The following is a 14519-nucleotide window of genomic DNA, read 5'->3' as shown; positions in this document are numbered from 1 at the left end:
ACTGTCAGGCTCTGAAAGTCTGCAGGCCACTTGTGGGGAATTTTGGCCCAGTTTTCCTAAGCAACAGATTAAATGACAACTGGTGCAGGAAGTTGACCTAGGGGCTCTAGTTATTCTCTCTCTCTTTCTCTTTTTTTAAAAAGACTTATTTATTTTATTTATATAAGTACACTGTAGCTGTCTTCAGACACACCAGAAGAGGGCATCAGTTCTCATTACAGATGGTTGTGAGCCACCATGTGGTTGCTGGGAATTGAACTCAGGTCCTCTGGAAGAACAGTCAGTGCTCTTAACCACTGAGCCATCTCTCCAGCCCTCTAGTCATTCTCAAAAGTGCAAGGTGAAGAGTTAGCAATGGTTAATTATACATGGGAATTCGTGGCAGTGTGATTAGACCGGAAGAAAACAAGTCAGGAACAAAATGAGAGGAAACGTGCCTTTGGAAATTGAAACAGAAATGAACAGAAATTGGGGGGCATATTACATGTGGAAACACTCCAGGGCATGGCATAATTTTCCCCCTTTTACTCCAGCTAAAGTTCACAGAAACCCAATGATGACGGGAGCACTAATGTTACTTGACAAATGAAGAATAGGGGCCTCGGAAACACTAAGCAGTGTGCCTACGAGAACTTAGTTTCTGAGATGAGCTGTGAGCTTAACCCAGAAATAGTGAAACAGGTTTCCTGGCTCAGCAGCCACACATGGGCTGGCCCTGCATAGCCTCTAGCAGACACCTTTAGGAAAAAGGCTGAAATAGTTTTATAACTGCACTCTTCCTGCTTAAGAAAAAAGAATTGAAATGACCCCAGTAATAGAAAGAAGTAAAACAAACGGTCTTGGGGGAGGGGATGTGGGTGGGGGACAACAGGTGCTTTCAGTCTATTGGGTCATTCGAGATGTGGTTCAGAGCTGTGTCATGACAGCTACCTGGAAGGCCCTTTAAAAACATTATTATTCCCCAGCTCCGAAAAAAAGAAGCAAAAAAAAAAACATTATTATTATGACTAATCTCACTATGTAGCTGGCTGTAGTTGACCTATGTAGACCAAGCTGGCTTCAAAATCAAGGAGATCCTCCTGTCAATGCCTCCCGAGTCTAGGATTACAGGTGTGCACCACCACATTTGGCTTAAACTTTCCTTCGTTCCCCACAATTAAAGGTATTTACGTGTGTCCCGGTTATAGATTATATCTGGAGGTGGAGGAGTAGAGCTCCGATTATCCTACTGTGGTTTCTGGTCTGGGAGGAAAATCAGATTAGCTAACTACAGAACTGAGTCTAGTGGGAGCCTGCCCCATATTCAGCTTGCCCCATATTCACAGCCTCGTGTGTCTTTACTCTTTAGGCTTTAGCTTCCCCATTTGTAATATGGGCTCACTTGACCTCTATCTGTGAGATTGAGCTGGGTAAGCAGGACAAAGCAATGAAGACACACTGCCACCTAGTGGCCGGGCCAGGACGGTACCAGAGAGGTTTCCATTTGGAAAACCTGACCCCAGGCTTCTGGGCTAAACTCCCAGAGTGCCCTAGCCAGGCTGATCTCAGCGAATGGGAGGATATCTGAAGTCTGAGGTACGCGACTCTGAAGACCTCCCGAGAGGAAGCAGATCCAGAAGAGCGGAGCAACACACCTTCCTCGCGGTACTCCACTGTGTACCCCGAAATAGTGCAGTTTCCGGTGCTGGCTGGGGGCAGCCAGCGGAGGATGACGGAGGTGCAGCTCCTCTCCTGTGCGATTGGGCGATTGGGGGCTGCGGGTACACCTGTGAAGACAGACAGCAAGGCGGTGCGGCTTCTCAGAGCTGGGAGTTGCATGCCCTAGTAGCAGGATCCAGGGGAAACATACCAAATATGTCAACTCTGGCCCATAGCCTTGTCCAAGAAGCGCACCTTTCTCTAGGCCCAAGGGAGGCCTAGGAGATGGGACGCGCTGTCTGACAACCTCCCTCAATTAAACACCGAACGTAGGAAAAGCTGGTCAGGCACCACGCTGGAGGTTAGGGAAGGAGTTCTTAGCAGGGTTGGGTTTCTTCCCATTGGTCTAGGTTCTGTTTTAGGTCCGAAAGGTCCCTGAGTCTCAGGGTGTCCTCATCACGTTCACTTAAAATGACCAATGTAGAGTCTTTGAGGCCAGAATAGGAAAGGCAGAATAGGGGCAGCCAGGGCAGTGGGGAAGGAGAAATTTGGAGTTCTTGTTTAATAGGAACAGATAATAAAGGAGTTATGTGGATGGATGGGTGCGTCCTCAAAGCCATTAAACTCTACACTTAAAAGTGGTTAAGATGCTAAGTTTTATTATTGTGTTTTGCTACAGTTAAGAAATGCTCTGAGAGAGAGGGAGGGAGAGAGAGAGAGAGAGAGAGAGAGAGAGAGAGAGAGAGAGAGAGAGAGATCACAGCATACCTTGCACCTTAACTGTAGCAGACGTGGATGCGGTTCCGTGGTCATTTGTTGCTATGCAGGTATAAATCCCGCTGTCTTGGGGCATCAGGTTGCAGATCTTGAGGGTGCTTTCCCCAGAATCACTAGGACATTAAACGGATCACCCTTAGACTCCCCGGGGGAGACAGTTGAGGGATGGGTAAAATGCCAGAGGCATTTCTATCCCCTTCGGGGCCCTCAATGTGGGGAGTTATTTTTGTTCCTGGCTATGCTCACTGCCCAAATTTGTGTAAATAAGGGACAGAATAGGGATGCAATGAGATATGAATTAGAAATAAAATCCTATAACCTATCAGTCAGCAGTGTAATTACGAGGACATCACACAACGAATCCTTGTGGTGAAATGACCTCAGTCTCAAAGTCAGTGACAAACGGTAAAACAGAGTTGATGAGGAATATGATTCAGTATTTCAAGCCTTACCTGAGGGACCCTTAAACTCATTAGGTGGGTGTCTGCAGAGGTGATGTGGTGGGTAAAGGGCTTGTTGTACAAGCAAGAGAGTCTGAATGAGTAACAAGGTGGGTGTGGCTTGTGCCTGTGACCCCAGAACTGGGTGGGTCGGGGAGCAGGCAGATCCAGAGGCTAGAGTCTAGTCTAGTCTAGCCGAAACACTAGACTCCAGCCTTCATGAGAGATGCTGTCTCAAAAAACAGGAGGAGAGCAGCAGACGAAGACACTCGAAGTGGACCTCTGACCTCCATACCCTGTCACACTGCCCCCCCCACACCATACACATACACACATACATACACACACACCACACATACTCACACACATATATACACACACACATATATATACCACAAACACATAAATGCCATGCATACACACATACTACACACATGCATCATATACGCACATCACACACGTACATGATACACACACATACCACACACACATATACACAGACACACATACACACACATATGCCATTACACACACACCACAAACACATACATATACCATATACACACATACTATATACGTACACATACCATATGCACGCATATACCATACATACACACCATACATACACACTACACACACACTACACACACACTCACACACACACACTCCTATTCACAAACACAGACATATAAATACTTACATATACAAACAGACACACAATCACAAACACAGACTCACAGACACCCACACACAGAGACACAAAAACAATCACATAGACTCACAGACACACACATAGACACACGGACAATCTCAAACACAGACTCACTGACACAAACACACCCAGACCCCCCCCCACACACACACATTCACAAACACAACTTAAGCCAATCAAACCGTGTTCGATTCTGGGCACTTCTCTAAGTGGCTGGTGAGCCACTAGAACTTGATTCTGTTTGTCTGCTGTGAGCCGCCAGGCACAGTGATGCCCAGAATTTGTGGTGGGACAAGTTAGCAGGATGGTCGGGAGGCAGTCAACCAAGCAGCCTTTAATGCGGATGCACCTTGTAGCTTGACATCCCATCGCACAGTTTGGAAGATGAACCACCCCCCTCATAACATAGCTCTTAGGTAAGGAATAATTCACATCGCCATCTTCATCTCCAAGCATCCTGATGGGCATCAAGCATTCCAGTGCTCAGTGAGCATTTGGGCCTGACAGATCTCCCTGGGGATCCTTGGACAGATCATCTATCAGTGTGGCTCTAAGGCAGGGCCACAGGAACATTTTATATTTATAGTTCAGGCTTGGCTTGCTATTTAAAGGATAATGCTTTATCTGTTGTCTGTAGGTCCTGAACAGAGTGTTTCTAGATGGTTCAGTAAGCCTCATGTCTGTCTGTCTGGTGCTGGGCAGCACACTTGATGTGCGCTGGCACAGTTCTGAGCTAGGTTGAGGGACCAGCTGCAGAGTGAGCAGTGCTTGAGACTGGAATACGGGGTGCTCTGGTGTGGGGGCAAACCCACCCAGGCTTTTAACGCAGTCTCTCTCCTAAGCAAGGCCAAGCCTGGAATAGACGCCAGGACAGATCTTTTGTGGGTGACTAGTAATCCAGAGAGAATTTCACCCCAGTCCAGCCTCTGGGTGCTATGGGCCCAGACACTGGGTGACCCACTTACCAGGAGGAGATGGTGTATGTGGCTGAACTGTTGTCGGTGTCTAGGATGTTCTGATCTGGACCCTTCCAGGTGATGGTAGGCTTTGGCCGCCCACAGGCTTTGCACTGTAGCAGTACTGTGTCTCCGAGCAAGCAGGTCACATCTACCAAGGGCACAAGGAATTCCGGAGCCACTGCAATTAAATTGATACATGCTCATATTGCTACTGGAAATTGATACACACTCATATTGCTACTGGAAATTGATACACACTCATATTGCTACTCGAACTTGATACACGCTCATATTGCTACTCTAAACAAACTTAGGACAGCCATTTAAGACATTGTAGTATTCTCACCCTCAGAGACCGAGCATCAGGGTTCAAATGACCCGCGGCCTAACACTGTTTGATCAGTGTGCAATGTCTGATCTATGAGAAACTCGCTGTGTAGATCAGGCTGACCTCAAACCCAGGAAGGTCTGTCTGCCTCTCATTGCTGGGATTAAAGGTGTGGGCGTGGTGGCCCTTTGTGGCCCTCTGTTTAAGAGCAACATTAGAAAGGAAAGCAAAAGAGGGAAAGGCTCCACGATGGCATAATGTAGAGGTGGCATTTGGGAACATTTCACAGTACCGTCTTTGAGCTTTATACAAACATATTAATTTATTTATCTTATCAAAGTAGAACCCCTTACGTATCTTACATGCTGTACTCTTTGCATTTACTGGTTTATCATAATGATCTCCCCTTATCCATAAATACGGAAGCATTATCACTGCTGCTTACAGCCCCCGCCTTAAAGCTAGATATAAGGTAATTTATTAGCCAGTCCCCACATTCTCCATTTTATCCCCTTAAAAAAACTCACCTTCCTGGATGAAATTCGGATTCAAGATCTGAAAAAAAACACACACACAAAAGAACAGAAAATTGCTTGAACCTTTACAACTCGGAGAAAATGAGAGACTTAACTGGGTCAAAAACAAGGACAGTTTGGGGCAATGGTGTCAGGAGCCCACCCTTTCTTTTCCCGTGCTATTATGGATGACTACAGTCACAGATACCCTCTTTGACACCAAAGGGCATAGGATTACTTCCTGTCTAAGATGGCCGCTGGGCAGGCTTACTGCTTGATGGTGGTTGTGGCCACATTTCTCCCTTCCTCTCTGTTGTTCTTTTTCCATGAACAGCCCCATACCCTTCCTACTCAGCATGTCCTCTAGCAGTTCAATAGCAACAATTTCCCCCCCAACAAATTACAGGCAGGAACCAACGCCATGAGAGCAATCAAACTGGGTTGCCGCAATGGAACTACCCAGCAGTTCCCTTTCAAAGGTCCCCTTCCACCTGTATTTGGCCCTAAGCAGAGCTTTTCTGGCTAAAGAAAAAGAGCAGTAGATTCCAGGTGTCTATCTGACCCCAGTCCCAACTCTGTGGCCCTGGCCTCCACAGGGGATGGACAAACACCTGATCTTTGTGCACTCGAGGAAGCAAAGAAAGATTTAAGCCCACCAAATGATTCTTGAATCCCATGGTTGGTGTGAGGAGAAAACAGCAGTACACTCAAATGTGCCCTGCCCTAGAACACCTGGCCACTCTAGCCAGCCCGGAAAGTTATCCTCTCAAGTGGCTGCTCACTTTGCTCTGTCCCCAACCTTTTGCATTACCTCTTCCCAGGCAAAGAGAAGCCCAGTTCATAAAATCTGGCTTGTGAGAAAGTTTAGGCTTTAGTGAATTGAGAGCCAGGTGTCACTTTCTGTCTGATGTGGTTGCGTGCTCGCCACTTGGCATTGATGGGTATTAATTTCCCTCCACTATCAAATGGGGGTGGGGGTGGGGGAAGACCTAGTGTGGTTGGCTGTCCTAGACATAATAAATACGGTTATATATGTCAAGTGCTCAGCGTGGTGCGTGCTTAATTACTTAATTAAGTACTTAATTAATTACTTACTTAAGTACTTAATTCCTATTCAGATAAAAATGCGTAATGGCCTCCCTTCTGCTAAGCTGTCTGCTGAGGTGCCTAACCTCTACTACTTTATCATGCAAGGTTCTTGCCTTCGAACTAGGGTGGGAAACTCACCTTATACAAAGAAAAGCTCTGGTAGAGCATTTTACATGGTATGTCCCCGCCTCCTGTGAACACAGGTTCTGTGTGTTTCCATAGAGAGGGGTGTGCAGGAACCCTCTGGAAGATGCTATTTCCTCCCTGGGGTTCCACTTTGCACACAAACTACCCTTTTACACTTAGGTTTTCCCCAAAACTCTTGGCACCCTTGAGGTGCTAATTCTGGAATAGTGTGGGGACTCTGGCTCATGCAGTATTAGTCTGAATATGCCAACCCCGAGGTCCTTCGAACCAATGGTTCCTGCTCCTTGACAGAGGCAGCTTATAACCAGAAAGTGCAGCCAATGTCTGGACCTCATGACAAAAGCTCCTGTCCGGGTTGGGGTGAAGCAGTGCACGGGTGTTTGGAGTAGGGGAGAGTGTACCAAGGACCCAGCCCACAGCTTTGCAGATTAGCCAAGTGCAGCGGCCTACAACCCTTCATAAATGTCCTTTCTTAAAAATTTTGATATAAGACCTTTACCAAATTGCTAGAGTGGGCTTTGAACTAGTGCTTCCCCTGCCTCAGCCTTCTGCATAGTTGGGGTTCCAGGCATGTGTCATTATGTCTGGCTGGCATTTAACACACACACACACACACACACACACACACACACACACACACACACAGAGAGAGAGAGAGAAAACAGACACACACAGTAAATGTATTCATTCTTTGAGAACTGTATACATGCACACAGTGTATTTTGAACATACCACCCCACTCCCTGTCCAGCTCCTTCTAGAACTCCCTGCCATATCCCCCCACCCCCTTCATGTCCTCTCTTCTCATAGCCCATGGACTTCAATCAGTGCTGTCCACGGGCAGGTGTTATGCAGGGCAGCCATCTGCCTGCTGGAGCACAGGTAGCCTACCAGGGGCCACTCTCCTGAGGAACAGTGACCTTCCTATCCCAGAATCCTCCAGTTGTTAGCCGTCAGCTAGGGCTGGATTCTGAGACCCTCCCCTATCTGTGCCGGCTTCTTGACTGGCTTGGCCCTGTGCAGGGAACCACTGCTGTGGAGATGTCATACAAGCAATGGCTCTGTACACCCAGAAGACACTTTATCATGGCCGTCCTTCTCAACCTTTGGCTCGTATAACCTTGCTGTTCTTCTTCTGCAGTGTTCCCTCTGGGGAGGGGCTGTGGTACAGACCTCTCATTTAGGGTTGAATGCTTCACAGTCAAATAAGCTACACTAGTCTGTTGGTCCTGGGAGTTAGGGGGGCAGGTCCGTTTTTTAAAAAGCTCCACTCGGGAGAATTACCGAGGATCTCTGGTAAACGATTGGGTCTGCGCTAAGCAAATGATCTTTAACCTGTTAGCTTCCTGCCCCTGAGGCTTTTGTGGATATGTGACACATGGAAGGATGTGGTAAAAAAAAAAGCAAGCTACTGAGTCTCTTTCACACACCAAGAGAACTCTCTGTGTGAAAATATCCTGGCCCGTGTTAGAGGGAAGGGTATTGAGGGTGATCATTAACTGCTGCAGTAGCACCATGGTACCAGCAGGGCGCGCGCGAAAGAGGTCGTACACTGATCAATCAGCCTGGCTTAGGTAAGGTAGGGTCTGGGTCAGTTATTCAGCACAGAAAAGAGGCTGAGAATATTTCCAGATATTGATAGTGGTTACTCTGGGTTGGGGATTTAGCTCAGTGGTAGAGCGCTTGCCTAGCAAGCGCAAGGCCCTGGGTTCGGTCCCCAGCTCCAAAAAAAAAAAAAAAAAGAAAAAAAAAAAAGATAGTGGTTACTCAGTGCTGGGCTTACAGGAGGCTTTCCTTCCCACTCAAGAAACACTGGGTGATGTGTGCGTGACTTTGTGGACACAGAAATACAAACCCACCGGCTCTATCTCTCTGTATTTATAAAACAATATATAATATTTAGGTGACTTTTCCTTCTCTTCTTCCTCCTCCTCCACTTCCTCCTCCTCCTCTCTCTCTCCTTATTCCTCCTCCCCTCCTTTTTTTTGGGGGGGTGGGTGGGTGGATTGTTTTGCTTTTTGTTTTTGTTTTTGTTTTTATCCCTCCCTAGAGGCAGCGTTTCCTTGTGTAGCCGTCTGTCCTGGAATTTGCTCCATAGACCAGGTTGGCCTCGAACTTACAGAGATCTGTCTGTCTCCAGAGGGCTGGGATTAAAGACACGTCATGATCCTGCTCTCCTTTTTCTTCTTACCCAGACTTTCCAAATTTTCTGCAGTCAACCCATTTCACTGTCATGGTATTTTGTAAAGAAAGGTGCAGTCTGATCAATTAGGCCCCTCGCTCTTCAGGGCGGGCGCTGGCTGCTGTTCACCTCTGTGCCTCAGGACCTTCCCCCTGGGATCTCCACACTGTGGGCATTCATTCGATCCACGTTGGTGAATGAGTGCCCGCTCTTTTACCTCACTTCATTTCTCCCAGGAATGTTACGTTCATAAAGAGGATCTCAAAACGGGACTGAAAGGCATGTAAAATAATCAGTCCCCGGTAAATGTCTAATATCTGACTAGAGCCTGTTGGCAAATGGAACACAAACTTTGGAAAATGATTCTAAAACAACACTGTGCATAGCCTCTGGGAGCGGTAGCTCTTAGCAGAGTGAGGTGGAAGTGTGTAATTGCTGGGAGAACACAGGAACGGGAGGCCCTGGCGCTACAATTCTTAAACAACGTGGGACTCAATTCCATTTTAGGATTGTAACACCAACATGGCTTTGTGGACACAGACCTCTGTAATCTGGGGATTGTAGTGCCAACATGGAAGGGTGGTTTGAGGTTGGCAAAGATTTACTGAGCAGACCCTGGCTAGGTGGTTGTACCAGGAGGGAACAAGGTAGGCAGGAGAATTGCCATCCGCAGGCTTCTGCACAGTGGGGAGATGGGATTCGATGACATTTGCACTGGAGGTTTGCCACGGTATGGGCCCTCCCTCAACAGATAACAGAGCTTTAGACTCTGCAACATCCCATTCCCCTCCTCCATCAGGACTTCAGTGGAGAAAGAATCCGAGGATGCCAAGCAGGCTCTGTTCGGTGCCCTCGACTTCCCACCATGATGGAGACTCCCCAGAGAGGAGGCTGTGGAGCCCCTACCAGGAGTCTCCCAGGGAAGACAATGGCGCAGTGGAAAGTTAATGGGTTTTATATACACGTGAGGTGCCAGGCACTGAACCCAGGGCACGTGTGTGCTCGGTAAGCACCGCAGTGCTGAGCTACGTCCTCGGGTCTTAGCGAAAATTAAAGCGAGGCTTCAAAAGCCTAGGAGAGCACACCCCAGACGGCTGCAGAGAGAGTTTGCCCGACTCCTCTTCCTCATCGTGAAACCATAGCCGAACCGTGTATGCTATTGAACACATATGGTGCTTATGAAATGAACATTCCTACCTAGGGTGTAGCTTTAGTGGGGATGCTGGGGAAAGGCTCAACTATAGGTTCTTCAACTGGAAAGACCCAGGGAAGCCAGCCATCTTTGTTTCTTTGCCTTTTGGCTGACCCAGGGAGGAGAGCAGGTGTTGCTGATCATGGTGATACCAGCACAGATCCGAGCAGCTTTATCTAATTGGTATAGACTACTCACGAACACCTTCCTTAGATCCTCCAAAGCCCCGGAAAGCACAGAGGGAGGATCGCTGGTCCCCATCTCCTGAATGAGCTGGTGGAATGATATGTAAGATCCCACAGTGACAGCGGACTGGCTGGCTATGGGAGTCTCTGCCTTGGCTCAGCACCTGTCCATCACAGTGTGGAGTGCACTGGGAGATGTCCGGGAAAAGTACTGCACTTTGTCATCGATGCCGAAGGCCCACCTGCTCTGCTGGGCTGCCTCTGTCCAATCCAGCCCTCCATCAAGTTTCCAGAAGGAACTTAGACCCCAGCGAGGTTCCACACCAACACTTTTGCTAGCTGTGCCCGTGGATCACATCTACAGAAGACCCCTTTCCTCTATTTGAAGCAAATCTAAGTATGGGCAGGAGATGACCGTGACACTGGTTCTCCTCCTGTGGTCTACTTAGGAATGTTTTTGTCTATGGCTCTGTATGGCTCCCAGGCCCACGAGGACAAGGACCACGTTGTCTTCTTATTGCCTCCAAATTTAGCACAAAATTTGGCATGTGGTGTTCTGTATCTGAAATCGCTGACAGCTTTAGTGGTAGGATTCTAATGTGGAGGAGGTAAAGCTAAGAATTCAACTTCCTAAGAAAGTGGGGTGATTTCACTTTTTATACATTGGACCTGTGGCTTCCTTGGGAACTCCATTGGTCAGTCCGAGTCTGTGATTCAGCTAATGGTGATCTTCTTCCTCTAGGCATTCAGAGGATGGCACCCTGGGCGGGGCCTCTGATCACGAGCTGCCACACATAACATTTTATCTGCATTGCATTAGCTCACTGGTCCTGTGCACCCTCAGCAGATGGTAACCCCCCTGTGTTTTAAGTACAGTCAGAGTCATCAGCCATGGTGTTCAACACAGAATCTGTGGCAGAACAGGTCAAAAGTTGTTGAATCAGATTAACTCAGGTCCCTCTATTACTGGACTAGAATTTGTGTCACCTGGTGTCCATTGTGGGTATGTGTAGGGACTGGAGGTACTAATCCCAAGTCTCAGATATTTCTTGAAATTGAATGTCTGAGCATGGTGATGGATGGGAAGCCATGGAGAACTAAAATGTCAGCTAGAAGTGGTTGTGGAGGAAACATGGTGTTATTCACACAAAATGCATATAGTCTCACTCTGAGAGTGGCAGGAGGGAGAGGAAGGGAGGAAGAGGAGAGAGAGAGAGAGAGAGAGAGAGAGAGAGAGAGACTAGGTAAAGTCAGTTGGGGTTAGGGAGTAGGGGAGAGGCAGGGACGGACTGCTGGGGAGTCTGGTTTTATTTGAACAGCAGAGGGCAGCAGGTAGCAGGATTTCCTGAAGCCATAAAGAATCCTCACTGCAATTTAGTTCCTTCCTTCTGGGTTTCTCTTCAAAATAGGACAGCAGTGAGTTCAGGGGAAATGTCACAGGTAAAATCATCCAGTGTTGAATAACAAACTAAGTTTGAAGAGAGCTGGAGTATCCCGCCCAGTTAATGCCTAAGAGTCTGACGCCAAGAAAGAAGGTGAAGAAGGTGAAATTCTGCCTGGAAACCAGCTGTCAGCTGAAGATGACCTGACCTTGTTTTTTTCTGAGTCCCTCATCACCCAATCACAAAACACAGTTCCAAACTGCACAGGAAGGATGCTAATGGGATAAAGATGGCGGACACAAACTCACACCGTCTCAGAGCTACAAATCTGCAGGGAAGGAGAGGGGTGCTAGATAGCATTTAGTTAGAAAACGGACAGATGGTTAAAGGTATTTCCCGGGTTGAGAACATAGCACAGCGGTAGAACACTTGCCTAGCTATGCGTGAGGTCCTGGGTTCTATCCCCAGCATAAAATAAAACTCCCTAAAACCTTTCTTCTGCGTGTGATCCTGGGGCTGGGGGTGATTTCTGATTTGAAGGTTTACCTATTCCTTATTTCAATCTGACTAGATCAGTTTACCATCTATTTATTTATTTATCTATCTATTTCTAGATAAAGTTTCTCTGTGTAGCCCTGGCTGTCCCAGAACTCACTCTTGTAGACCAGGCTAGCCTCAAACTTGCAGAGATCCACCTGCTTCTGCCTCCTGAGTATTGGAATTAAAGGCATTCACCTTGACCTAGCCTCAAATAATTTTTAAAAAAAAAATTCAAGTGTCCGGGCGTGTGTGTGTATGTGTGTGTGTGTATGTGTGTGTGAGTGTGTGTGTGTGTGGTGTGTGAGTGTGTGTGTGAGTGTGAGTGGTGTGTGTGAGTGTGTGTGTGAGTGTGAGTGTGTGTGTATGTGTGTGTGTGGTGTGTGTGAGTGTGTGTGGTATATGTGTGAGTGTGTGTGAGTGTGTGTATGTGTGTGAGTGTGTGTATGTGTGTGTATGTGGTGTGTGTGTGAGTGTGTGTATGTGTGTGTGTATGTGTCTGTGAGTGTGTGTGTATGTGTGTGTGTGGTGTGTGTGAGTGTGTGGTGTGTGTGGTATATGTGTGAGTGTGTGTGAGTGTGTGTATGTGTGAGTGTGTATCTGTGGTGAGTGAGTGTGTGTATGTGTGTGTATGTGGTGTGTGTGTGTGTGGTGTGTGGTATGTGTGTGAGTGTGTGTGAGTGTGTGTATGTGTGTGTGTGTGATATGCATGGGAATGCAGGTGCCCAAGAAGGCCAGGGGCATTAGATCCCCTGGAGCTGGAGTTCCAGGAAGTCGTGAGCTGCTTATATAGCTTCAAACTTCAGTCCCCAACTCTCCAGCTCCCTCCAAACCTTTTTTATTTTCATGAATTATCTTTGTGGTTGGAGAACCTGGTCTGCCCACGTGCTATCGATTCCCTGACTTCCCTGAGATTAGCTCTGTGAACCCTGAGGGATGTGCGTTGAGCTCTGCTGGTGAACTTCGACGGTGTTCGGATGTCTGTGCCCACAGGTGAGCGGGGGTGGTGGCTTCGTCTCTTCCAGTGCCGCACTCTTAGGGAAGCTTCTAGGTCAATGGCACTTGACCTTCCGACTAGGGTGAGGCGCCTCAGTACACACATGGCTAAGAGCACAACACGGATGCCAGCCCAAGAAACCAACTCAGACATCTTCAACTAGTGTCCAATAGACTTACTCTCAGGGCTGCAATGGCTGAGCTCCTGAGTCACCGCCAGAGGGTGTGCCCAAAGGCCTGTGATCACCCCAGCCGTCAGGGGATTATAAAGTTGTGGAAGGAGAAATTCTCCTCCTACAAGCAGGTGTGCAACAAGGAAGGGCCCGAGACTCTGCATTCGGACTTCCTGCAGGACATAGGTCGAGCTGAGGTCGAGTGGAGCTGAGAACATCGCTCAATAGTAAGACCTGCTTTTTCATTGGCTGCGTGACCTTGACCTCTCTGCTTCTGTATTTTTCTAGGAGGGATGATTGGTTTTTTTTTTGTTTTGTTTTCCTTGTTCGTTTTGTTTTTGAGACAGGGTTTCTGGTGTAATAGCCCTGGCTGTCCCGAAACTCCATTTAGACCAGGCCTCAAACAGAGATCCATCTGCCTCTGCCCGCCAAGTGCTGGGACTAAAGATGTGTGCCACCACTGCCTGGCTGAGAGTGACTGTTAATGCTTATGGTCAACTCTAGTCATGTCTATGAGGGCATTTCCGGAGATGATCAATTAGGATGGGGATACACCAGCTCTGAATGCGGGTGGCCCCATCTCATAGCCTGAGTGAAGGCCATAGCCCTCTAGTGTGGACACTCTCCATTCCTGTTTCTTGATCACCATGAGGGACCAGCCTCTTCTCTCACACCCTCCTGCTACCACATCTCCGTCCCAGAGCATCAGGGCTGAAGAAACAATGACGGAAACACAGAAGCCGTGAGGCAAAGCAATTCCTCCCTTTACGGTGGTTTCTCTTGGGGCCTTGGTCAGTGACAAAACTGTCCTCCCTGATGGTCAGAGCACAGAATGCAGGGCTATCTTGTTTCAGCTAAGTCCCTTGGGTAGTAGGCCATCCATCTGCCCTTATAGGGAATCAGAGCAAATCTGGGCAGGAAGACAGTGTCTGATTGCCAAAGGCATCAGATACATTACAAAGCAAATGTTTTGCCAAAATGACAGGAATGTGGTGCTTCACTTTCTTTTTCTTTAAAGAGTTCTTTTCATTAATTCTGTTATTAAAATACAAAAACAGCCTTCAGTGGAAACACACTGGCAGGGCCAGGAGGTCAGTTGCCTGACTGGGCTGTTGAAGTTCTATCTGTGTGGCCAGGTTATTTTGAAGCCCTGAATCTGGGATGGAGATGCCAGAGTGTCTGAGGCAGGGACAACAGGCTGGCTCTTCAAGGATGGGAGATCTGGGACCTGAAATTGGGCGTTGGGAAGAAAAGATTTGCCAGCTCA

At 47.7% G+C, this 14519-nt stretch overlaps 1 protein-coding gene across 25 annotated transcripts in view; it reads right to left on the bottom strand.

The window, feature by feature from the left end:
• The window catches only part of Kalrn (kalirin, RhoGEF kinase), a 606323-nt gene that overhangs the window by 18270 nt on the left and 573534 nt on the right, over positions 1–14519 (bottom strand). For all 25 annotated transcript variants that reach the window (XM_087576981.1, XM_087576985.1, XM_087576993.1 and 22 more), the window contains 4 exon segments: positions 5382–5409; positions 4533–4704; positions 2407–2528; positions 1635–1766 (listed from right to left, as the gene is read on the bottom strand). In XM_087576981.1, coding sequence (XP_087433107.1) covers positions 1635–1766; positions 2407–2528; positions 4533–4704; positions 5382–5409 — 454 coding nt within the window.

Source organism: Rattus norvegicus, chromosome 11, assembly GCF_021556685.1.
Source record: "Rattus norvegicus strain SHRSP/BbbUtx chromosome 11, alternate assembly SHRSP_T2T, whole genome shotgun sequence".
NCBI classification, from domain to species: Eukaryota; Metazoa; Chordata; class Mammalia; order Rodentia; family Muridae; genus Rattus; species Rattus norvegicus.
Note: the sequence above shows the minus strand (reverse complement) of the source record. Positions and strands in the feature narration are given on the sequence as shown.